The sequence below is a fragment of the Colossoma macropomum genome, unplaced genomic scaffold (assembly GCF_904425465.1).
Source record: "Colossoma macropomum unplaced genomic scaffold, Colossoma_macropomum, whole genome shotgun sequence".
Classification (NCBI taxonomy): domain Eukaryota; kingdom Metazoa; phylum Chordata; class Actinopteri; order Characiformes; family Serrasalmidae; genus Colossoma; species Colossoma macropomum.
Window position 1 is genome coordinate 11,373,617 of NW_023494807.1, and position 24,490 is coordinate 11,398,106.

The window sequence follows — 24,490 nt, forward strand, 5'->3', positions numbered from 1 at the left end:
GGTAGAGTTTCAGTTGGTTATTCGCCAGCATCTTATTGGGAATGATCCGTTCCACCTTAAATAGCGCAGCCGTTACATTATAGCGCCTTGGGCCAGATTGTAACTGCTGCGCCATTTAAGGTGGAACGGATAATTCCAAATAAGAAGCTGCTCCAGCCTCGTATCCCGATGATAGGCAGTGGATGTTATGTCGCGATGTTAATGGTGCCCGTATGCACTCGCGCGCCACACAGGCCAATTAAGGCACCTCTTCTGAATGTTGTTGTTTTTATGTGCTGATAGTGACCGCGGACACTGCTCGGCTGCCCCGGACTGCCCCGTTGTGTGTCCTCCTCCCCCTGTGGCGCATGGAGAAAAGGGTAAAGTGCTGTGTTTTTTCTTTCTTTCTGCTGTTTTTCTGCAGCTTTGGTTGCGGAGATGCAATCAGTGGGTCATCGCGCGCCCATAGCTGCCCACCTGCGCTGTACTGAAAGATGGAGAGCTGGCTAACTGACCCTCCAGTGCTGGAACTGACCATTGCTGTGTCCAGCTGGAGTTCATGAACACTGAAATGGGCTGAGTAATCTGGAAAAAACAAAAGCAAATTAATTCTACATAAAGCCCACGTTAAAGGGGAACTCCACCAATTTTTTCAAAATTCCCCCATATTGAGTGTGTGAGGTGTAAACAGAGTGATTCAGAGTGGTTTGGTGTGAAAAGGTCCAGATGTCTTTACAGTGGTGGTGATAGGAACCAGGGATCGCCATGACTACAACACAAATATAGACATTTTATTTATTATCCAAAACCACCAGTGATCCTATGTTGAATGTATGCAATGTTGATGATGGGAAATAGTGGAAAATCTGAATTAGATAAGTTTTCTCTGGGGACTATTTTGCCTCATAACACCCTGCATATTACGTATCTCTCCACCATAAATGGATTTTAGGGCAAAAATCGTCTCAAAACTATCGTAAAACAGTGTCTCAGACGTCAGGCAGTGAATACATAACTATTTCATGTAATAACTTTCTGTGAGGGAGCTTTTAGAGGTGGACGTCTGGTTCCTGTCACCTCCACTGTGAACAATTCTGAGCCTTTCACACCAAAGCACTCTGAACTTTATTTACCTTACACTAGGCTAATTACATTTGTAAACTTTGAAAAATTGGTGGAGTTCCCCTTTAACAACTACTGGCATGGAATAATTAAAAAAAGCCTTACGATTTAAGTGCATTTAGAGGAGCTGCATTACTTTGCGAAACCTCCAGAGCTGAATGGACGGTGTTAATGCCTCGTCCAGCTGTGTGTGGTCACTATATGAGGGGATTCGGGATTAATTACTGTCATAAAACAACAAAAATTAATACTTCCTAACCACTTCTAAACAACCTATGACCATCGATGCTTTAAAACAATGTTCTAGTTTAATGTAAATATTCTATTTTTCATTTTTTTTATTCCATTTTTTATTTGTTATTAATTTTTAGTTATTTCACCAAAGCAGAGTTGAATAATCTCTCCTCTGTGTTTTATATCAGTGCGATTCAGTCGTTTCTGCACATCTTTTGCGACTGCAGTGAGATTAGCGAATTTGGGGTGAATACATTGTGTCTGATGTGCTTGTGATTCCTACGAACAGAGCTTCTTGTCTTTGTTTACTAAGTGATGATAGATCTCTCACCTTCACATTAGCTCAAAAACTATTAACCCCTTAAAATCCCAGGCTTATTACATACTACTGCTTATTATTCAGTAACTAGAGGGACTTCAGTGCAAACTGGCTGAGCTGTTCTAATGTTATAGGAGTGTATAATTAAACTTTGGGCCCTGGACATTTAGGGAGTTAATCTTTGTCTAATAGCTGCCAAAAAGACTATCATACATAATTGTTTCACTCCAAATATCTGACTATTGCAACAGTGGCTGTTACTCTGTTTCCTTGAGTGGACCACTGCAGTGATAAAGCAGCTACAGTGTTGGGGTGGGATGCGATTGCATCAACTCTAAAGGATTTAATATTAGCTAATTATGTGAATTCCCTTAAAACTCACTTGTTCTTCTCAGTTGGTGTGACACTGACTGTATCTGTGCTTTTACTGGCTGTGCTTATTTATGTTTATTCTGCATTAGAGGAGAATGTAAGGTACATCATGATTAGAACTGGGCAATATGACAACGTATCTCGTTATCGCAGTAAATTATGTCACAATACAAAATGCTTTTCTGAATATAATTAGTCCCAATTAACTACAACACAGTGTGTCAAATGTTGAATAAAATTATATTCACAGTTTTTGATCGTATCATAAAATCTAGCACTACTGCTTCTTTTTTCTCTGATCAGACGTCTGAAAGAAATAAATACTGTGACGTTTCTTGAAGCATCAAAATATCATATTTGTGCCGTATCGCCCACCTTCAATCATGATATCTGTTAAAAACTTAAAAATTATCAGTGCAGCTGGACGCAACTGTGTCCGAATGTGAGTCATCTGAATAGTGATTACTCAGCTTTGATTCGAGTGTCTCAGTTTCAGTCGTGAATACAAGACATGTTGTTCCTCTGCGTCTGTTCGACATATCAAAATCATTAATTATGTCTTTCTCTGCTTTAATTTATGCTTCCTAACCCAGCGCAGTAGCTAAAAGGCGGCCGCCATCCGCCCTGTTGCCCCCTTTGCTGCCTTTTTAGCCCCTTTAAAGCAAAAAAACAAAGCTAAACAGCGACTGAGTGAAAGCAGTTCTCACTTTCTTCCCAGGAGGAGTCAGAAATGTCTCTCTGTCTCTCTGAACGATGCATTTCTTGCCGTCTAAGCGGGAGGAATCATGTGAGCGGGCATGTGGAGGAGCAGGCGGGAGCAGAGCAGGCTAGCGCGCTAAAGTAGGTCACAGCTCGGGCTGGAGAGGAGCTCTAACAGCTCTAACAGCTCTAACTGCTCTAACTGCTCCCTGTGGCCCACTGGCTCCGAATGGAGGTCTAAACAGAGACAATAACACTAATACATCACCTCATTATCGCCCTTATCTTCCCTCTCTGCGCTGTGAGGCCCTCATTTTGTTTAGGATGTGCTATACACTCCTAACATGGCAGCGGTTCTGTTTAGTTCTACATAGAACCATCTGCATGTTTAAACGGCTCTTTGTGTATTGCATACAGTTCCATATGGAACCTTTTTGAAAATGGTTCTTTGTAGCACCAAAAGGGGTTCTTCTAGTGCTACAAGCTTGACATCAGTACAATAGCAGAACGGTTTTTGTAGCTAGATCAACAAATCACCATACAGATCATTTGGCACACTTTCAAAAAAAATGTTTCAGTGGTTCTATATAGAACCGTGAACTCTCGAAGAACCATTTGCATGCTTAAATGCTTCTTTGCATGGTGAAATTGTTCTTCAGATTGATGGAGAATGTGTCGTATATGGTTCTGTATAGCACCAAAAAGCGTTCTACTATTGTTGCGATGTCAAGCTTGTATCAATAGAAAGAACTCTTTTTGGTGCTATACAGAACCACACACATTCTCCATCAATCCAAAGAACGATTTCACCATGCAGAGAACCATGTAAGCATGCAAATGGTTCTGTTGCAGCTTATGGTTCTATGTAGAACCATTGCCTTTACTAAAACCTCTGAAGAATCATCTTTTTTAAGCAGTTGCTCTTGCTCTGTAAATTAGCCTGGTAGGCTTGTGGTTTTCGATAAAAACTTAATTGAATGAATGTTTCCAGCTTTTGTAGTGCTGCACTGAAAATATGCATCATTTCCACACGATTCAAACACATCAGCTCTGTTGTAGTTTATTGTTGCTGAGTAAACAGAAAGGCGTGATTGTGTTGATGTGATTTTATTCACGTGGAAATGATGAACACCTTGGATTCAGTCCTGATTTCTGCTTATTTGACTCATTTTCTTCAACGTTTACTGAAAGTTTTGCAAAAATTTTGAATGGCTAAAGCAAACAAGCGACATTGCATAATGTAGCCCAATATGTGAGCAATATAAGCAGTAAAAAATGTATTTCTTCTGTTAGAACAATTCTGCTAGATTTTTATTATTTTTAATGCTGCTGTTTTTCTGTAACATTTTACAGAAATTCTGACCCAATCAATTCTACAAAATGCAGCTTTAATAACTTTTAATAACTTTTTAATTTTTCTTTATGCATTATAAAGGTTATAAATGTTGATGATAAAAAGAAGGCTCTTCAAGGGTTCCTTAGTAAATGCAATAGTTCTATTCCATATAGAGCCATTTACATGCTTAAATGGTTCTCTGCATGGTGAAATGGTTCTTCAGAATGTCTTGTACATTGTTCTGTGTAGAACCTTTTTGAAAATGGTTCTATGTAGCACCAAAAATTGTTTTTTCTATTGTATACAAACTTGACATCATAACAATAGAAGAAAGCTGTTTGGTGCTGTAAGGAACCCTATACAGCACATTCTCCATCGATCTGAAGAGCTGTTTCACCATGCAAAGAACCATGTAAGCATGGTTCTAAATATAACCATTCCCTTTGCTAAAGAAGAACCATCTTTTTAAGAGTGTAGTTAGAGCTGTAGCTTTGTGAAAGTAAGTAATGCATCTTATAAATGTTGCACCTGAAGATGCTCAGTAAAAAAGTTAAGGCATAATTTTACTGTCTATAATAAAAAGATTAGAGCCTCGTTTTGTTGTGTTTTGTTGTGTTTCGTGTTTTGGCTGTTGATGGCTGTTCGGTTGTGGGTTTAACGCTGGTGATACTGTTGTGCGTGATGTCGGTGCTGGTTTATTAATGTGATTTTCTGAAGCCTCATTACTGTAATTTTTCTCCACTGTGGCAGTGCTGAAGCCTTAATATGGCAACCTGTCAATTAGAATAAGTACACACTTAAAAATAGGGTTCAGCGTTCTTTAGGAAAGTATATAGAACCATGAACACTCAAAGAACCCTTTCCATGGTAAAACGGTTCTACAGATTGATGGAAAATATGCTGTGTATGGTTCTATGTAGGACCAAAAAGTGCTCTGCTGTTGTTATAATGTCAAGCTTCTATCAACGGAAAGACCCCTTTTTGGTGCAATATATAAAAAAACAGACATTCTCCATCAATCTGAAGAAGCATTTCACCATGCGAAGGGTTCTTTGAGTGTGCAGGGTTCTATATAGAACCATTCCCTTTGCTAAAGAACCCTTGAAGAACCTAAATTTTTATGAGGTTTGTAGCTCTGTGTGCAGTGTTTTTTGTTAACACTCTTATTTATGTGGGGGAATTTAGAAATTAAGCAAGTATATTTATGTATTATACAATCATCCGCTGTGGCTCTGATTGCACACAAACATTTTATGATTTTATTCAGTGTTGTTTGTTGTTTACTTCAAAAACTAGCTTTCTAAACGACTCCTTTTGCTTAGCAATTTGCCCTACTGTCCTCTCATTGTGTTTAAACATGATTCAGATTGAGTTTGATCCGTTTAATAATAATTTTTTCCTGAGTTCTTTTCGTAATTTGTAGTTTCACTTGAGATATTTCAATGCAATTATCTTGAGAAAAAACTACAATTCCCATGATGCTTTGCACCTAACAAGAAAAGGGTAGTGGAAAGTGACAGCAACTGGTGTTTATGGGCTAACTTGTGCTAGACTCTTCAAAAATATGCGCAATAAATGATGGTTTAGATGCAGAATCATGTTATATTGTGCAAAAATGATGATTTTTGATGAAATTTGATGATTTCAAAAGCCCTTTGATCAGTCATGCTATTTTTTTGTATTTTATTTTTCCCCTTACACTGAAGGCACATTGTTCGGTTGTTTACTCATTAATATGATTGTTTAAATTCCTGTTGCTCTCAAATAGAGTTTGTATCATTTATTATATTAAATCAAGTGTACTGTACTATTTTTTAACAAAACAATAGAAAATCCACATTTGAATGTGAATAAAAGTGTGAAAATTACATGTAATACTAAAACAAAATTCAGGGAAAGTCCTGTGGCATTTTTCCTGATTGTGCTAAATTTAGTCCTGGAATGTTACTGAGTGAATATTCAATAACTGCTAGAATTTAATATTTATTTCTCAAAAATGAAAAATGAGCGAGTGAAATTGAAGCAAACTTGGTTAAAAAAGAAGCAGAATTTTTTTTCTTCCCTGAAAAAGTTGCCGAGTGCTCAGCATTTAAACACTGCTCATTTACATGCTGCTCATTTACATACTGCTCATTTGACTGAGCGGTTGTGACGGTGAGTGGGCTTAAAAAGACATGAAGGAATGCGTGAGAATTAGGGTTCGAGCTTAAAAGATGAGGAACCTTCTTTTGTCTTCATTGCTGTTGTTGTTATTGTTTTTGTTTTGTTTTTTCGTACGTGTCCCACGGTGAATGTCGCTCGGCGCACAGATCAAACGCTGTCTGTTCTTGGTGTTTATGAAGGAGGAGCGAAAATTAGCAGCAACTTCAAACGGCCTTCCCCTCTCTCTCTCTCTCTCTCTCTCTCTCGCTTGTCCCACGCATTCACTATTTCGCTTTACATGTCTGATTCTGTTGTGTCTACATTCACTAACTCAATACTCTCTCTCTCTCTCTCTCTGTGTCTCTCTCTCAGTATGAAGAGCTGGTGCAGTACCCAGGGTCTGACATTATGCCTGTGGGGGGGTACGGCGAAGCGATGAGGTCACTGCCCCCCCCCCACTATGAGCACACCGTACCTGACTCACTCAAACACCACCGCGATCAGATCTACGGGTGAGACACAACTTACAGCTTTGGGGTGTTTTCTGCCGGACAGTGTGGTTTGGTCCGGCGCGGTCACTAATCTGAACCCAGAACCATCCGTACCCTGCTGGAGTGCCTGTGTCCGTTTCCTAGCGCACAGCAGAACCAATAAAGTAGGCGGGATCTCTGTAACAGTAAACTCAAACAGCAGCAGCTTCAGGAGTTTCCTTTTACTGCGTTTGCTTTTCTGAGAAGAGATTCAGGATATATTCTTAAAAAAGATGGTTCTTTATTAAAGACAATGGTTCTAAAACCATGATCACTCAAAGAACCATTTGCTTCCTTAAACGGATTGGAGAATGTGCTTTATTTGGTTCTGTGTAGCACCAAAAAGGGTTACAATGTGACAGCAGCAGAACCCTTTTTGGTGCTATATAGAACCCTTTCCAAAAAGGTGCTTTATAGAACCATATACAACACATTCTCCTTTAATCTTAAGAACCATGCAAAAAAAACATTTAAGCATCCAAAAGGTTCTCTGAATGTTTATGTTGCTATATAAAACCATTGTCTTTACTAAAGAAATCTTTTTTAAGAGTGCAGTTTTAGAAACTGAGGTTTTCTGCCACACGACTAATTATGTGATGATTTAATTTGACCAATCAGTGCTCTGCACCATTTTTAGCTCCAAAAATATGCTCCAGCTCAGCAAGCTTGGCAACCTCAGTGAGAAGGCTAACTGAATGTAGCGCTGGTAGTAAATTTTCCGAGTCTAAAACTGACCTGAACTGGTGCCAAATAAAGCCTAATGTTGTTATTGATAGTACTGGTTAGACTACTGTGTAGTAACAATACCAGGCATAATTATCACAGATAAATTATTATTATCACAGGAAAATCATTATGGAAAAAAAAATAAAATAATGATAAAATAATCAGCCAAAATTAAGGTTAAATCATCAAGTGTGGATAAATTTTCCATACTGAGCTGTTCCCGCGCTGTGCGATCTGGTCAGGTTTGGACAGATATTTTGTCATGTATTGTGTTTCATTCAAAACCCAGCCTGGGCTGAAACACTCCTTATGACTTCATCATTTTGGATGAGGCAGCCAATCAGAACAGAGCTCATTTACATATATCACAGTAACAAAAACAGCCTGTTGAATTCTTAGGGATGATGCTCGGGATGTGTTTGCGTTTCCACTCCTAACTCCTCATATCTATGTGTGAACAGCCATCCGCTGTTCCCCCTCCTGGCTCTGGTGTTTGAGAAGTGTGAATTGGCCACCTGCTCACCGCGTGACTCCACCTCCCTGTCGAACCCCGCCCACCTTCCCGGCCTGTCCAGTCACAGCGATGTTTGCTCCTCCGACTCATTCAACGAGGACATCGCAGCCTTCGCCAAACAGGTGAGTGAGAGCTGTAACAGAGTGGGTTCATCATGTGTCCAAGTAGCAGAGATGATATGTTTAATGATATATTGTGGCATCAGTGTAGAGTAAAACACAGAGGAGGCCCTGATTTCACCATGAGAAGTGCTCTTTATTAAACACCAGAGCAGGAAAACACATAAAGATTCAAGGGGGGAGGTCCCACCAGCCTCACGGTGACCAACCCCCAACACAAAACACCCACACAGTAACCCCCCAGCCCGAGATACAGTAAACCACAAATAACATACAAACACATCTTTACACTAACAAACAAAGACATTTAAACAACATTAAAGGCCCTTTTTAGGAGGGTGTGTGCCAACCATGACCCCCCACGCGTGGCCGTGCGGGCTCTTGGAGCCAACACCAGCCAGTAATGGGTCACTGCAATATATGTAATAACATGTATATGTTTGCTTGTGCTTTCAGATCCGTTCAGAGAAACCCATCTTTTCATCAAATCCAGAACTGGACAATCTGGTAAGATGCAAGCATTTATATGTAATAGCAATATATAGAGGTATGTTCCATATATATATGTATAGACCAGGAAAAACATTCTTAACTTTTAATGGAAGTGAAAGGTGGAAAATTGTTTCCAAGTAATTTTGGATCCTTTCTGTTTGTCTGTTCATCATGAAAATTTTGACACATCATAAAGAGCAACTGCCATTTTTAAATTATGTCAAAAAACAAAAAACTAAAATAGGGATATGAGGTTTTGTCCCAAAAGCAACCTAATCATAATCCTAAGAACCAAAAAATAAACAAAATCTTTTAGCTTTTTTATGAGGTTTTTACAAAGTTGAGACTATTTTGTCAGTTTTTTTCTGCTCTCTTTACATATTCAAAAGTTTTGTTGTTCTGAAAATGTGCAAAGATATACAAGTATATAATATATACAAATGTATACTCACATCTCATCCAGTCGTGATCAGTTTCCCAGAAAAAGAGATGCTGTTATAAACAGTGCTGTATGTTCCTCCTCAGATGATCCAGGCCATCCAGGTGTTACGCTTTCACCTGCTGGAGTTAGAAAAGGTATGACTCACACATTCTACTCTACAGTATAATATTGTAGTAATGCTCTCAGTTTACTATCAGTTAGTGACGTTTTATTGTTATTTCTGTTTATATTGTGTTTGTGGGTCTCTGTGAGTGAATGTTCCTCTGCTGTTCTCTGTTCTGCTGCTGTAGGTTCACGATCTGTGTGACAACTTCTGTCATCGCTACATCACCTGTCTTAAGGGCAAGATGCCCACTGACCTGGTGCTGGAGGAGCGAGACGGTAGCTCCAAATCCGACATGGAGGACTTCACCGGTTCCTGCACCAGCCTGTCCGAACAGGTGAGTTACAGTCTGCAGTGCTGTGTGAGTCAGAGTCACAATAGGAGTACCTATGTATATATTTGGCTGTAATTGTTAATAATAATAATAACAATAATAATAATAGTAATAATAATAAAGATAACAGTGATACAAACATGAGATAGTTCCTAAGGCAAACACAGAATGTAAAAAGTGCAAGTAAAGAAGGAAAATAATTGTAAAAAATGCATAAACACACACACACACACACACACACACACACACACATACACACACAACATACACATATAAATATATATATATATATATAGGGCTTTAAAAGAGTGGAGTCCTGGACTCCTGCCAATTTGTAGATACACAGGCATCCATTTTTGAATGATAGCTGATTATAATCTATCATGATAATAATCAATCAGTGGGCTCATATTTTCGGTCGCTGTAAAACTCCAGGAAAGGCTGGGTTTTATTTTCTGGGTTTATTATTTTTATTTTCTGTATAATCGAACTGAATGAAATCAGTTCGTGAGGTCGGAGGTTATCGGAGCAGTGGACAGTTGTTCCACCTTTTAGGTTCCGCAGGCAGAAAAGGCGCCGTCTCACTGTCCCACTGACTGTCTCTCTCTCCTGATCTAGAATCAGTCTTGGTTGCGAGACACAGATGACTGTGTGTCTACCCCCTCAGGCACCCCCAGTGCTTCCTGTGGACTCACCACGCACAGCGCAGAGACCTGCAGCGACGCCGGTACGCACACACACACACACACACACGCACACACACACACACACACATACAAACATACATACACACACACACACACCCACACACACACACACACACGCTCACACACACACACATACAAACATACATACACACACACGCACACACACACACATATATATGCATATATACACACACATATACAAATGCATTTCTATGCTTCATAACTGACAGGAAACAAGTGCATTTCATTTACCTGGTTTGAATGTGTCCATCATTTCACCATAAATGAAATAAATCATATTATTATTAGATTATTTCCAAAAGTAAATAACCTGAAAGAAATCATTTGAATTGCAGTATTATACTCATGTGGAAATTTAATCACTCTCATAACAGGAGACGGACTGGACGGAGCTGTAGCGTCTCCCAGCACAGGAGAGGAGGACGAGTTGGACCGAGACAGAAGGAGCAACAAGAAAAGAGGGATTTTCCCCAAAGTGGCAACCAACATCATGAGAGCGTGGCTCTTCCAGCATCTATCGGTAAGAAAAACAGTCTTTAAACTCTGAGGAAGAGGAAATGTGGTACTGGTACAATGAAGAACCTCTTTGGCTCTTAATGTGTTGCGCTAATGGGACAAAATGGCAAAATACTCTTTTTAATACATTATATTTTAATAATTATGTTTTAATACGTGACTTTAAAATACTTAGTCCAACAAAAAAAAACATTATTTGCAGATTTATTTTGCAGAAGTGAGAATTTGGTCACACGAAAAATGTTACTAAAAATCAAATTAAAATCAATGAAAATGTTCAGGTTTATTTATAATTATTGAAACTGCCGTTACGCTTTGTACAACCAAAAAAAAGAAAAAAGAAAATTTGGTCCCTGTATTTGTCATGGTTGCAAGACAAATGAGAGAATTGCACACTGGAAAAACTGCTTCACTGTCCACATCAATAAAATATGATTTATTGACGCGCTTATAGCCGAAGGTGAGTAAACTGAAAAACAGAATTATGTTTTATTCATGTGGAACATGTATTCTTTCAAAGTCATCACTTTTTCCCATTTGGCAATCTGACATGTAGCCATATATGTTTACATATCATAACAGGTCAGGCATATATTTCAAAATACATGTGCATATATGCCATGTACGTATATGTGAGTATCAAATATTGGACATATGTTGAATACGTACACGTATGTGTGCTATATAGAGGAACGATCCCAGTACAGTACAGTTATAATTGTTACTGTCTGTTTTTAACAAATTTAATTATTTAAATGTGTCAGGGAGCAATGTTATCATTTATTTCACATTTTATTTTTTTGCACAGCTTACAATGTGCATGTTTTTAGAGTTTAGTTTTGTAGCTATTATACTGACTTTCACTTCATTAGGAAACATGAAAGAAACAAAAAACCTTCACAAAAACCTTACATAACACAAAGCTTATATACACCGATCTGACATAACATTTTAACCACCTCCTTGTTTCTACACTCATTGTCCATTTTATCAGCTCCACTTACTATATAGGTGCACTTTGTAGTTCTACAGTTACAGACTATAGTCCATCTGTTTCTCTGCATACTTTGTTAGCCCCCTTTTACCCTGTTCTTCAGTGGTCAGGACCCCCATGGACCCTCACAGAGCAGGTACTATTCGGGTGGTGGATCATTCTCAGCACTGCAGTAACACTGACGTGGTGGTGGTGTGTTAGTGTGTGTTGTGCTGGTACGAGTGGATCAGACACAGCAGCGTTCATAATGTTATGCCTGATCGGTGTATATATGACTAATATATGTCATCCATATGTGAATAATGTTATTGCTACACATATATGTTTACAAGTTGGGATGTATGTCACATATTCATCCATATATATAATCTATATCATATTTCCGTGTGGGTCGGGTGAGGCAGCTCGAGGAGGAGATGCAGAGTGAAGTTCAGAGACGAGGTAGAACGTCAGAGAGTTTAAACAGTGTGTATCAGCCGTCTCGAGTCAGTAGGTGTGAAATCTGGATGTTATGAACTCGCTGGCGGGGAACATCGCCGAGCTGAGCGGAGCTGAAATGAGAGGTGCCGGCGCGGTACAGTAACGAGCATATGGTAATTAGCCGCTAATGAAGCTGCTGTAATTACACACAGAATTGAGCTCCAGCACAGCGGCTATAAATAAAGAACGGAGAGGAGCTGCGCACACAGCACTGCAGTGTCTAGAACCAAAGGGTCAGGAACCTTTTACACTAAGAAAATAATAATTGCACATAACATTAAGGGGGAGGTTGATATGCCAAATGTATATCACGATTTTCTCAATGCACTAAACATTTCACGATATTCTGTTTTTCCGCTAAAGCAGGATGAGTAAAAATCCAGTTAAACAGGATTAATGATGCTCTGTTTGGGCACCAACTATACTGGGGGGGGGTAAAAAATGCAAGTTATTTAGAGAATGGAAGAGTGTGACACAGCAAAATTAGTCATTATAAGATATGAAAATTTAACAGAAAACATAACGAAACTTATAAAAAAAAATGTATATTCTCTAATTAATAACTGTTATCAAATGAAATACTGCTTACCCATTCAGGGATGTGGGAAGGATTTTTTTTATTTTTATTGTTTTCCTAATTTACATCAAACAGAATGTGTCATATAGCGCAACAATGAGGTGAAACATGACAATATAGACATTTCACTGACACATCGGACCACTGACTGACCTACTCACCCCCAACAACCCCCCTTTGGACAAACTTTATGCAGATGAGCTGAGTGGCGACCAATCAGATTGTTGATATGTGGTGTGATAACACTGAAATGCACACTCAGTGGGAGATACAGTGGCGGATAAAGACTTCATTATTATGATAGATGATTATCTTTAAGTTTAAAAAATAACATTACGCTGCTTTGGGAACTGGTCTGTCACTCTTGTATTTCCTGCTCTTAAAGAGATGAGAACTTTAGCATTAGGATGCTGCTAAGGACTATTAATTAGTCGATTAATTTACATATTATTTTATCTTTTATTTTAGTTATAGCTCAATACAATTTTGCTCAATGATTTTTTTTTTCAATAAAGAGTTTTACTGCCACGGCAACAATTCATTAAAACAAAATAGCCGATGAAGTTGAACAGTAGCAGCTCTGTTTATTCTTTCTGAAACTTTTTTTTGTCCTATCCCAGCATCCGTACCCGTCTGAAGAACAGAAAAAACAACTCTCTCAAGACACAGGACTCACCATCCTCCAGGTCAACAACTGGTAAGTACTGACTGTCTCACTCTGAGCTTCTTCACAGTGATCATCAATCCACATTCACCCAATCAATACCGATCAATGCATTACTGCACCGCAATCAATACTCGTTTATCTGTAATGGAGATTTATGTAATATTGAATGTTTGTCTCTGTATTGGAAGATGAACAAACGTGGTTATGGTGAACAGTTTGAGTTCAGGCTTTCGTTTTTGATCAGTTTTATCTCTGTTGTTTGCTCAGGTTTATAAACGCCAGACGCAGAATAGTCCAGCCCATGATTGACCAGTCAAACCGCTCAGGTAAATAACTCATGCTTTCTCATTCAGTGCTAATTCGATTTAAAGGGCTCATATCTGACATTTCCTTCTTATGTTTGAGGACCACTTATGATCATAATTCACTTTTACACCATTTTCCAACCCTCTTCATTCTTTACAATTAACCCTTTGGGGTCCACAAACTCAGTCTTGTGTAAAATTTGAATAATTTGTGAAGATCCAGCACAGAAATCCAGTTCAAACACTTCCTGAATCTGTAGAGTCGCCCTTTCCATTCCATCTTATCTCGAGATCATACGAACATACTCACATCCAGAGTTATGAGTCTCTGAAGAGGGGCTGAGATACACGTCATCTGCCTCTCACCATGTGGAACTGGTGGATTCGTGTGTCCATCTACATTCTGTGTGAAACTGACCAATGGACACTCAGGAAATCACTAAGGACTGACCATCATGCCAGAAACCCTTCATTCAGTCCACATCGGAGACACATGTGAAATGGCGTGCAGAGAGTTTACAGCGGCTGAAGTTGCTGCAGCGGTTTTGGAAAGTAGTGATGAAGATAACGGAACATTTTGATATGAAACATGTGAGGATCATGTTACATGAAGAGCCTTTAAAGGAGAGTTTAAGAAGAGATGAACAAATCCAGAAAACACCCCAGAGGGTGTTTTTGTTACTGTACCTTTAAGACTGGCAGATGTAAATGAGCTCTGTTTTGATTGGCTGCCATATATTGTGCCTCAGTCCAGGCTGAAACAAGAATGGGTGGAGCTATGGGCTAAATATACGTTAACACTTTGGTTCTTGTGACGTCACAAATCAATCACAGGCTGTTTTTATAGCCTAGTTTTGATATATGGTTCATTTTGAAGCTTATCACACTACTGCTCAAAAGTTTGGGGTCACTTGTCACAATAATAACTCTTATTCAGTCATAACTCATACAGTGTAGATTGAAATGCTATAAACTGGACAATAAAACTAAACCAACATTTTATTCACAGTTTACAGTGTTTTGAGTACAATATAAAGTTAGGACATGGTAAAGATATGATGTGTTATTAAATAATAAGCTATAATCTTCTGTATTTTGGAATTTGTTGTCACAAAAACACTGAATATGTTTAATGAGCGAGATTTGGTTATCGGTTTTGAAATATGAGTCATTGTGGGTGTCAGGTTCTTCTCAGTGCTGTACAGATTTCTGACTTATCATGAAATCACTCACAACTCCGTTTATCATACAAAACCTCTTCATTTTTACAGCTTCATACAAACTGTTTGAAACTCGTAAGAAATTTGTTTTATTGTGCAGTTATTTTATGCACCCATGTTCAGAGAAACTGGTTAAAATGAATGAAATCTTGGACCTTAATCCTTTGTGTGGTAGGGCACATCAACTTCTTTTATAAAAAAAAACGTAAGTCTAGTGTTTTCTGTGATATGGGCCCTTTAAATACAATCAGCTGAGTCATTTTGCTTTTCAGGGTTATGAGCTCTGATTCACGGTGTGTGTGTGTGTGTGTGTGTGTCTGTTTTTACAGGTCAAGGTGCCCCATACAGTCCAGAGGGGGCAGCGTTAGGAGGTTATGGATTAGAGGCTCAACCTCACTTAGGCCTTAGGACAGCAGGTGAGCTACAAGCTGCATCTGCACAGCAGAGTTAATTACACTGAGGATAATTAGAGAGTCATTCACCACAGAATGCAAAGTTTACAGGGAAGTTTATATTTGTCATTAAATTATCGCACAGCATAAGGACCGCTGGTATTTTCAGGTTATGTAAAAAATCGAAAAACAGCTTTTGCTTGACAGCAATGATTCTTCAAATCCATGAATTTTTGAGCCATGTTTTTGCATGTTTTTGTGTTGGGGAGTTAAACCAATTATAATCCATTATAAGTTAAGATTGTCTCCTGTAAAGTTAAAAAATATGCTTGTTTATTAGACTGGACCTTTAACTGTTTTAAAACTGAATACAGAACAGCTTTAAGGACTGATAGACACTCGCTATTCTTACAACACTATATATAATTACATATTTCCATATGTCATTGCTGTTGGAACAAAACCTAATATCTCCACAATAGTAACTTTACAAGAAAGGAAGTGAATGTAACTAGACTTTTTTCCATGTAATTCTGGACCATAAAGAGCAGCTGGCAGGTTTAAATTATCACAGAAAATTAAAAAACAACAAAAATGGAGGTTTTTCAGCAACAATATAAATGACATATACATGTATGTATGTATATGTTCCACATATGATTAAAATGATCACAATAATTACATTATTGTTAATTATATATCATAAAATTGGTTCTAAAATCTGTTTGGCGTAATCACAAATATCAGTTAAATTCTATATTAATGTGCCACATTATTAAAACTTAAAATATTAAGTTGGAAACCACAGCCTAGCTGTTGATGAGCTACACTGCTTGGCCTAAGAAATGTTTACTACATTACTAATTGAATTAACTATTGAATATTGGTGTGTTTTATCATATTAAACTTTGTCATCACTTCACATGGTGCATGTCATTTCAATTGTGATAATATTACTGCAATAATATTAACATGGCTTATTGTTTTATTACTTTTGATGAAAAAGAAATTCCACTGAGCAATGTTTGGAGCTCCTTTTCTTCACTTTTTAACCGTTTAACTGTTGTATAAAAGCGATAGAACACTTCCTATCATGTTCTTTGGCTTAATTATATGTTATATGTATTGAAATCAGTATTAAATGACTCGTTGTGTGTCCTCAGGTCTTCAGGGAATGCCGTCTCTGCCTGCTGACTATCCCGGAGCGCTGCTGCCCCAGCCGGGCTACACCCACGCCGCTCCATCGCTGCACCCGTACCCTGCGCCCCACCCCGCCATGCTACTGCACCCACCCCCCCATCCCCACTCCGCCGAGCCTCTAATTGGACAAGGCCTCGACATCCACGCCCACTGAGAGTGGGGGGAGGGGGGACGGGCAGAGGAGGGGGGGCAGAAAGAGGCGGGGCAAGACACTGCACTGGTTTCACCTCCGCAATGGTTCAGATGCACTCACAGTATCTCCAATAAAACACTAACCCTTTATAATCACTGTGTCTTAAACCCGACGACACAAAACCTTCTACGTATCAGACTGTTTTTTACATAAACGGCTCAAAGTACTTTGCCTGAAAGCGCTGCGATCCTCGGCCGTTAACTCACGTTTGCTTTTCACGAACCTTTTTTTGAATTTTTGCACGCTACACGTCTCGGCTTACACCCACGTCTTCCTATGGCCTTTGGGGTGACCTGAGCCCTCTCCTGCTTCCCTGAACTGAACTTCTGGGGCCCTCCAGGCCTCGCTTGCCTTGCCCAGAACCCCGTCTGTTTCTTCAGGAACACCAACAGAGGAGCATGCCAGACGTCTGCAGTCTGGTGCCTTCACAACTGTACCAAATAGTCCTGCGGCAGTCTTCTAGAACCAACGCTTTCTCCACAAACCCAAAGACATACTTGCTGGATGCATTCAATAAAATGAGAGACTAACTGCTGCCGGTCTTCTGAGCTCTGAGCTGAACTGGTCTTCCCACGAACGACGGCAGTGCAATTCCTTGTCTCAGCCCTGTTGTCATCATGTCACTCTGTCATATTTATTATTGCTTTAGGTTTTTTATGTTGAATCTATTTTTGTATTTAAGTATTTCAAAGAGACTCAATCTCACCAAACCTTGAGTTAATGTTAATCTTCAGTTTTTTGAAGCTTTTATTAATGGTAGCCCTCTTGAGGTCCTAATGAGCACATTTTTACTTTGCTTTGTAAGGATCAGACGTACATCAGTGTGTTCTCTCTCTGTTTACATGAGTAACACATGCATTGTTTTTTTGTAAACAGTCCTAACAGAGTAAAATCTGTAAAGGGGTTCCACAAGCACCAGTATTAGGGTCCATTTTGTTTCTTACAGATGACTGTCTCTTCATTTTTTTGTTGTTTTTGAACATTTTCACTAAAATTTGGAATTCCCTCTACTATAAAATCATATGTCTTTCATCTTTGCATCAAAATGATAATTGTAAATGGTGAGATAATAATGTTTATGATGACGGAATGATAATGCTGAGTTACTATTATGGTACTAAAACACTTTTTTTGTAAATTTGGTGCTCGTTTCTTTCATTTTCTTACTCAACAATTTTAGAATTAAAATTTAAGCTCTAAACCACACAGAAATCACATACACCTATGGGCAACTCCTGCACATTTTAACACACAAGTACTGTTTATTTGCTGAATTTAGCATAATTAATTTGTTTTTTTGGAGAAAAATGCAACATAAAATGTGGCCTGTGCCAAAGTTATGGCACATTTTATGTTTTATTTTTCCAACATGTTAAACTCTATGCAAATAGACAGAAAGCTTGCGTTTAAATTTGCATTAAAATGCCACATTTATGTGTGCTTTCTGTAGAAGATGTGTTAACCTATTTGTTCTTCAACAAAACATGTAGTTTGAGCTGGGGAGTTATTTTGCATATGACTATACTTCTTGGAACCTACTTGAACATGGTTTCTCCTAGACATTAACTTTAATTTAAACATTATTATTGCCTCACTGATGATCACATGGTCGGCTGTGTGGCTTGGCGTGACTTTATTGCTGCATTTGGGAAAATTAATGCATCCAGCAGCAGAAATTCACAGCAGGATCACACATAGTAGAGCAATTTAATGAAGAAAAATGTATAAAATTAAAAATATAATGAAAAATAAGAAATAAAATCATATAATAAAATCATTTACAATAAAAAAGATTACAATTATTTATTCATTTAAAAAATTATTCATTTTAGAGAAATAAAAAAAAAAAAAGAAATAGCGCATAAAAAGCACAAAACATCACTTTACGTACCGAACCTGGTATCTACAAAATAGGGAAGTTTTCAGGAGAAGTAAAAACATTCAGGATTTTTAACGTAAGGTAATGTAAAACAAAAATTCCAAGTAGTGTAAAAATGTTTACCTATTTTTCAGCCTTTGAAGCATATAAAGTAAAATCAGTTTTGCCTGAACTGATCTAGATCTGTTACACTGAGTAATTTGGTAAATACAGTCTCATCTAACATTATAAACTGATCTATATCTGATTTACTGAACTTCAGTAGATTAAAGCAGCCGCCTGTGGGCTTTACTTCTTCATCAGATTTCCATGTGAAAGTGCTAAAAGTGAGACCACTCCTGCTCCACTGACCCCCTGGCCAACTCGCTCTTTCATCCCCCCTCTCTCTTTCACTCTCCACCACCCTCCACCCCCCCACCAATGTGATGGATGTGTCCTACAGCAGGGGTTAGAGTTCATACCGAGGTTAGCAGGATGTGTCCTATCTCTCTGACCCTTACACCTGACCCCAAGCTGCTTTAATTCCTTTCCCTGTCCACACACTCATTTACTTTCTTCCAAAACGAATGGATGTTTATCCCGAGTGAAAGATGGGAATTTTAATGGACATTTGTGGACCTTTAACCGAGTCCCCACAAAGCAGCGCTTTCTCCAAGCATGTAAAAAATACAGACTATGATGACCAACCACTTCATTAAGTACAGTAGTTCTACAATTACAGTCTGTAGTCCATCAGTTTCTCTGTGTACTTTGTTACCCTGTTCTTCAGTGGTCAGGACCCCCATGGACCCTCACAGAGCAGGTACTATTTGGTTGGTGGATCATTCTCAGCACTGCTGTAACACTGATGTGGTGGTGGTGTGTTAGTGTATGTTGTGCTGGTCTGAGTGGATCAGACACAGCAGTGCTGCTGGAGTTTTTAAACACTGTGTCCACTCACTGTCCACTCTGTTAGGCACTCCTACCTTGTCAGTCCACCTTGTAGATGTAAAGTCAGAGACGATAGCTCATCTGCCGCTGCACAGTTTGTGTTGGTCATCCTCTAGTCCTTCATCAGTGGTCACAGGATGCTGTTGGCTGGATGTTTTTGGTTGGTGGACTATTCTCAGTCACATCCTTCCAGCTTTAAATTAAAGTACATTCACAGGAACGGTAGCTCAGTGCTAAAAAACCTGAAAGATGACTTTGGTGGATAGTGTAACAGCTGGTAAGCAGTGATTGAGGGAGAAAATGAAGCAGATGTTGAGGAAAGAGCGTCAGGATTATTATAACACTGTAACACAATGACTAATTAGTTCATTTTTTTCTGCTGTCCTGCTAGTAAAGTTCTCACCACTACTGGCACCGCAGGTCAAAACGACTGTGTAGATTTTCTCATAGTTGCTTGCTGGGGGCTCCTAGTGGCTGAGGACCCTGGGCACGTGCCCATAGAAGCAATTGGATGATCCAGGCCTGCTTAGACATCAGGCAGTGTATTTGTGAACATTTCATGTAATAACTTCCTGTGAGGGAGCTTTTAGAGGTGGACACACTGTTTACAAATATCTAGAGTCTGCTGGTCATTTTGGTGTAATTTCATTAAACTATCTTGGAATTTACCATAAATAATTACCTAGTACTTTGGAGTACCTCACACGTACCTTGTTAATTTCTAGAACTTGATAGACTGTAAAAGAAAGTACCACCAAGGTTCCCACAGCTGTCCTCATGGACTCATGGTCTACATTTTTAGAGGGACGTTCTTCTCGTTGACCCTGAAACAAGAAGAGACATTTAGAATTTCAGAGAACAGCCCAGTTTCCTAAGAGTTTGGAGTGAAGAGTGACTGTTCCTCATTTCTCACACTGAAGACAGAAGAGGAGACGAGGAAGATCTCAGTTAATGTGAGGAAGAGCACAGAACCACACTAGAACAGAGACTTTACAGGAGAACAACTGATAAAACTAACATTTACTGACATTGAAGCGTCAGCACCACTATGGAAAGAGAGTTAGCAGCCAGACAACATTGGACCCCCGAATACCAGGGGGTGTTTCACACACTTGATCTGCCGGTGATCGTGATCAGCGCTCGGTCACACTACAGTAGAACAAAGCAGCTTCAGTGTGTTTGCATTTTGGAGCTGGATGTTTGTTGCCTGCAGGCGGAACAAACTGTGGACACACAATTTACACACAGTCTCCTCACAGCAGCCTTGGTGTGATTATACGAGCACAGCGCGCGGCTGATCGTGTATGTGTGCTTGTGTGTATGCACGTAGCTTTGTGTTTGGGGGGTGTCGGGGGGCCACGAGTGAACATTAATCATCCAATTACACACCTGTCAGAATATAGACAAGGGGGGAGCGAGGGAAGGAGAAAAAGAGAGAGAAAGAGAGAGAGGGGGGGGGGTATGCTAAACTGCATGTGAACAGGCTTTCTCAGACAAAATGAATGAGCAGAAAGACCAAAGGCTAAAAGACGAGGGAATAAGGCTAAAGGCTAACGGCAGAGGGACAAAAGAACGAGTGGCTTGGGTTCAGCTCAGTGCCTGGAACCACGAACGTGCTTGAAACATATTGTTGCAGTTGCGGCAAAACCTCGTCTCTCCATTGTTTCTCCTTTTTTTTTGAATAATTTGAAAAGTCCAGTTGTCGTTTATACCTTGTTCAAATTTCAGAAAACGTCCAAAATTGCTCAAAACAAATCACTTCTCCATTAACTTCCACTGAAAGTTAAGGTTTTTTTTCCTTCTCCTGTAAAGTTACTAAAAAAAAAGCATACAAATTCACACATAAAACATTTATTTACTCAAATTCAACACAAATCAAATATATTACATCAACACATGGCATAAAGTAAAGTAAACTGAAAGAGAAAATTGTGCTGATCTGTCCTTTTCAGTGATTCCACATTTCTGATCGTTTAACTCTAAAAAAAGATATTTTAGAGAGTGAAAACATCTTAGATGTTGTCAATATATCTAATATTTCTCATTATGAGATTGATGTAAGACAATTATTGGTTTATTTAACTTGTTTTAAGTAATTCTATATTCTAAAAGTGTCTCCAACCACTGGCAGATCATTTTACTTCTTTCAAACATTATTTCTTTAAAATCAGCAAAATTATGTACATTATTTTTCTAACCAAGTAAAATGATCTACCAGTGAAAATAAGTAAAATGCATAAATAAAATTACTTAAAACAAGTAAAAATGTCTAGAAATGGGTTAAATGATCTTATAATATGCTTACATCAATCTCCTAATGAGACATATTGGATATATTGACTATATTTAGGATGAGATTTCTGCAGTTGAAATAGCCTAAATGCTGACGTGGCCTAATATATAAGCAAAAGGTACTAATACAACTGAATTCCTACTTTCATAACTTTAACTTTCATTTTGATGTTGATCAAAAAATAAAAAATAAAAGCTGCTTTGTATTAGAGGGCATTTTATTCTAAAATGGCCCACAGTCAGTTATTAAAATACAGTTTAGTGCTTTAGTCATACTTCAAAGCTTTAGTGTGTGAAAAAAGTGTGTGTTTGGTTTCCTATCCAGACTGAATCCAGTCAGTTGGGCTAACGAAAGCATTCATACCCACTTCAGTGCAGGTAGCATCAGCATTTTTATTAGTTTTCACTCTTTTTGACGAGGGTTAGAGTCGTTAGCTAATACTAACATGCTGGTGAGGCTAATAAACTGCACTGAAAAACACTGCAGCGCTGCTAATAATAAAATATTTATAAGTCAAATGTTTTACAGTAGATTTCTGTGTTTAAGCCACTATTCAGTCCAATTTTTAGTAAAAGCAATTTTAGTGGAATGTGTTCAGTCATTCATTTTAGCGAGAGACTTTTATTATACAGTTTACAGAATAACTCTTTCAATATTCAGTCCTACAGATTGCTTTGCATCATATTATGTGTTTATTGTCCAAATATGATGCATTAATTAATGGTCTCAATAAAAAAGTGCACTGTAAAAATAATGCAGCTTTTAAACATTAAAGTAAAAAAAAGAAAATAACTGTTTAACTTGAAATGTTGAGTTTATTGAACTTCCAATACTAAGTTAAAGAATGTAACACAATTTGAGAAGCTCAACTGACTCAAAATTTCAAGTTAACCCAGTTAAAAGGCTGCATTTTTTACAGTGTGAGGACAGATTTGACTTCCTGTAAATTGGTAGAAACACAAGTGCACTCATTTCTGCTAAATATAATCAAACCTTAAGACAAAACTGTGCTGATTAGGCCTTTACTGCATTGCGTTGCCATATGGCAACAATGCTTTTTCACCTGATTACAATATAAAAGTCCTATTTTTTCTTTTCCTGTGGGGAACTGAAGGCTTTATGTGTAAAATGCAACACTTTTATCTGAACAGGCTGTACTTTCTGTAAATAAGGCCAGTTTAGATACTTCTGATTAAAGCGATAAAATATAATTGTTGCCATATGGCAACAGCATGCGTCAGTGGAACCGCAATCTGCATAAAATGGGATTAGATGAACACACTTCCACTGGACACATAATTTTTACATTATTAAAATGTTTATGCATAAATGGCTGCAATGCACATGCTTTTTCATGCTCGGGTGGTGAATGTATCTGCGTCCTGTAGCAGTATATTGGTTTATCACCATCATACACACTGCAGATTGCAGTTCCATTGTTGCATGCTGTTGCCATATGGCAACAAAATGCCAAGTCACTCTCCAAAATATTTTTTTTGCTTTTATATTTCAAAATATTTCTATTAATTATGCCATTTTTCAGAGAGAAATGTCATTAAAAGCATTTTAATGTGTGTTTTATAATTGATGCAGTAAAGGGACATGAATGTTATTCATGTAGAAATGATTTGACTCAAGTATATTCAATGCATTACTTCCTGGCCATGTGCCAATGAAAAATTAGTGTATTTAAAGGAAAGTGTTCCAGATTTATGTGGTAACTTTGGGCCCTCAGTTTGAGAGAAAAGCGAGGATGAGAAGAAAGAGAGCATGAAAGCCTGTAGACTGTTGATGCTGGATCTTCTGGATTAACCCAGGGAGTAATTGGTTTGAAAGTGTTGGGGAACATTTAGCCACCAGCGCTCATTTATTTATCTCCATTAACGGCAGCACCGTCATTAAGGCTGACACTCGTTAGCAAGCTGTCAATCATAACATTCCCAGCAGATGAATTCACAGCAGTGTGGCAGATCTGAGCAGACGCAATGCAGCGCAGTGCACTCAAATCGCCACTGCAGCCTTGAAAAATAAAGGTTCACACTTTACTAAAGGCAAGAGTTCTATAGACAACCAAAAAGAGTTCTATTGCTGCAAGCTTACCATGGAAAAAAGAACCCTTACATGTATATATATATATATATATATATATATATATATATATATATATATATATATATATATATATATGTATATATTTTTTTTCAATTTATGTTTGCCACATATATGACATATATGCCAACTTATTACATATTTGAGCCATACATCAAAATATAAACACATATGTGTAACACATATATTTAACAATATATGATAAAAAACTTTCTACATACAAATATATATATATATATATATATATATATATATATATATATATATATATATATATATATATATCAGGCATAACATCATGACCACCTCCTTGTTTCTACGCTCATTGTCCATTTTATCAGCTCCACTTACTATATAGGTGCACTTTGTAGTTCTACAGTTACAGACTGTAGTCCATCTGTTTCTCTGCATACTTTGTTAGCCCCCTTTTAACCTGTTCTTTAGTGGTCAGGACCCCCATGGACCCTCACAGAGCAGGTTCTATTTGGGTGGTGGATCAGTCTCAGCACTGCAGTAACACTGACGTGGTGGTATTGTGTTAGTG

General features: G+C 38.3%; 1 protein-coding gene across 1 annotated transcript; it reads left to right on the forward strand.

The window, feature by feature from the left end:
- The first annotated feature begins 325 nt into the window (after nucleotides 1-325).
- meis3 (myeloid ecotropic viral integration site 3) lies at nucleotides 326-17,830 on the forward strand. Its single transcript, XM_036556215.1, has 12 exons — nucleotides 326-359; nucleotides 6,576-6,715; nucleotides 7,921-8,095; nucleotides 8,549-8,599; nucleotides 9,110-9,160; nucleotides 9,317-9,466; nucleotides 10,082-10,190; nucleotides 10,566-10,711; nucleotides 13,379-13,455; nucleotides 13,693-13,751; nucleotides 15,280-15,366; nucleotides 16,506-17,830. The coding sequence occupies exons 1-12, from the start codon at nucleotides 348-350 to the stop codon at nucleotides 16,694-16,696; spliced, it is 1,248 nt and encodes a 415-aa protein (XP_036412108.1). The 5' UTR covers nucleotides 326-347; the 3' UTR covers nucleotides 16,697-17,830.
- Nucleotides 17,831-24,490: the final 6,660 nt, after the last annotated feature.

Coding starts and splice junctions, on each gene's coding strand:
- meis3 (XM_036556215.1), top strand. Junction 8,096..8,548: donor TCGCAGCCTTCGCCAAACAG/GTGAGTGAGAGC, acceptor TTGTGCTTTCAG/ATCCGTTCAGAGAAACCCAT. Junction 8,600..9,109: donor ATCCAGAACTGGACAATCTG/GTAAGATGCAAG, acceptor GTTCCTCCTCAG/ATGATCCAGGCCATCCAGGT.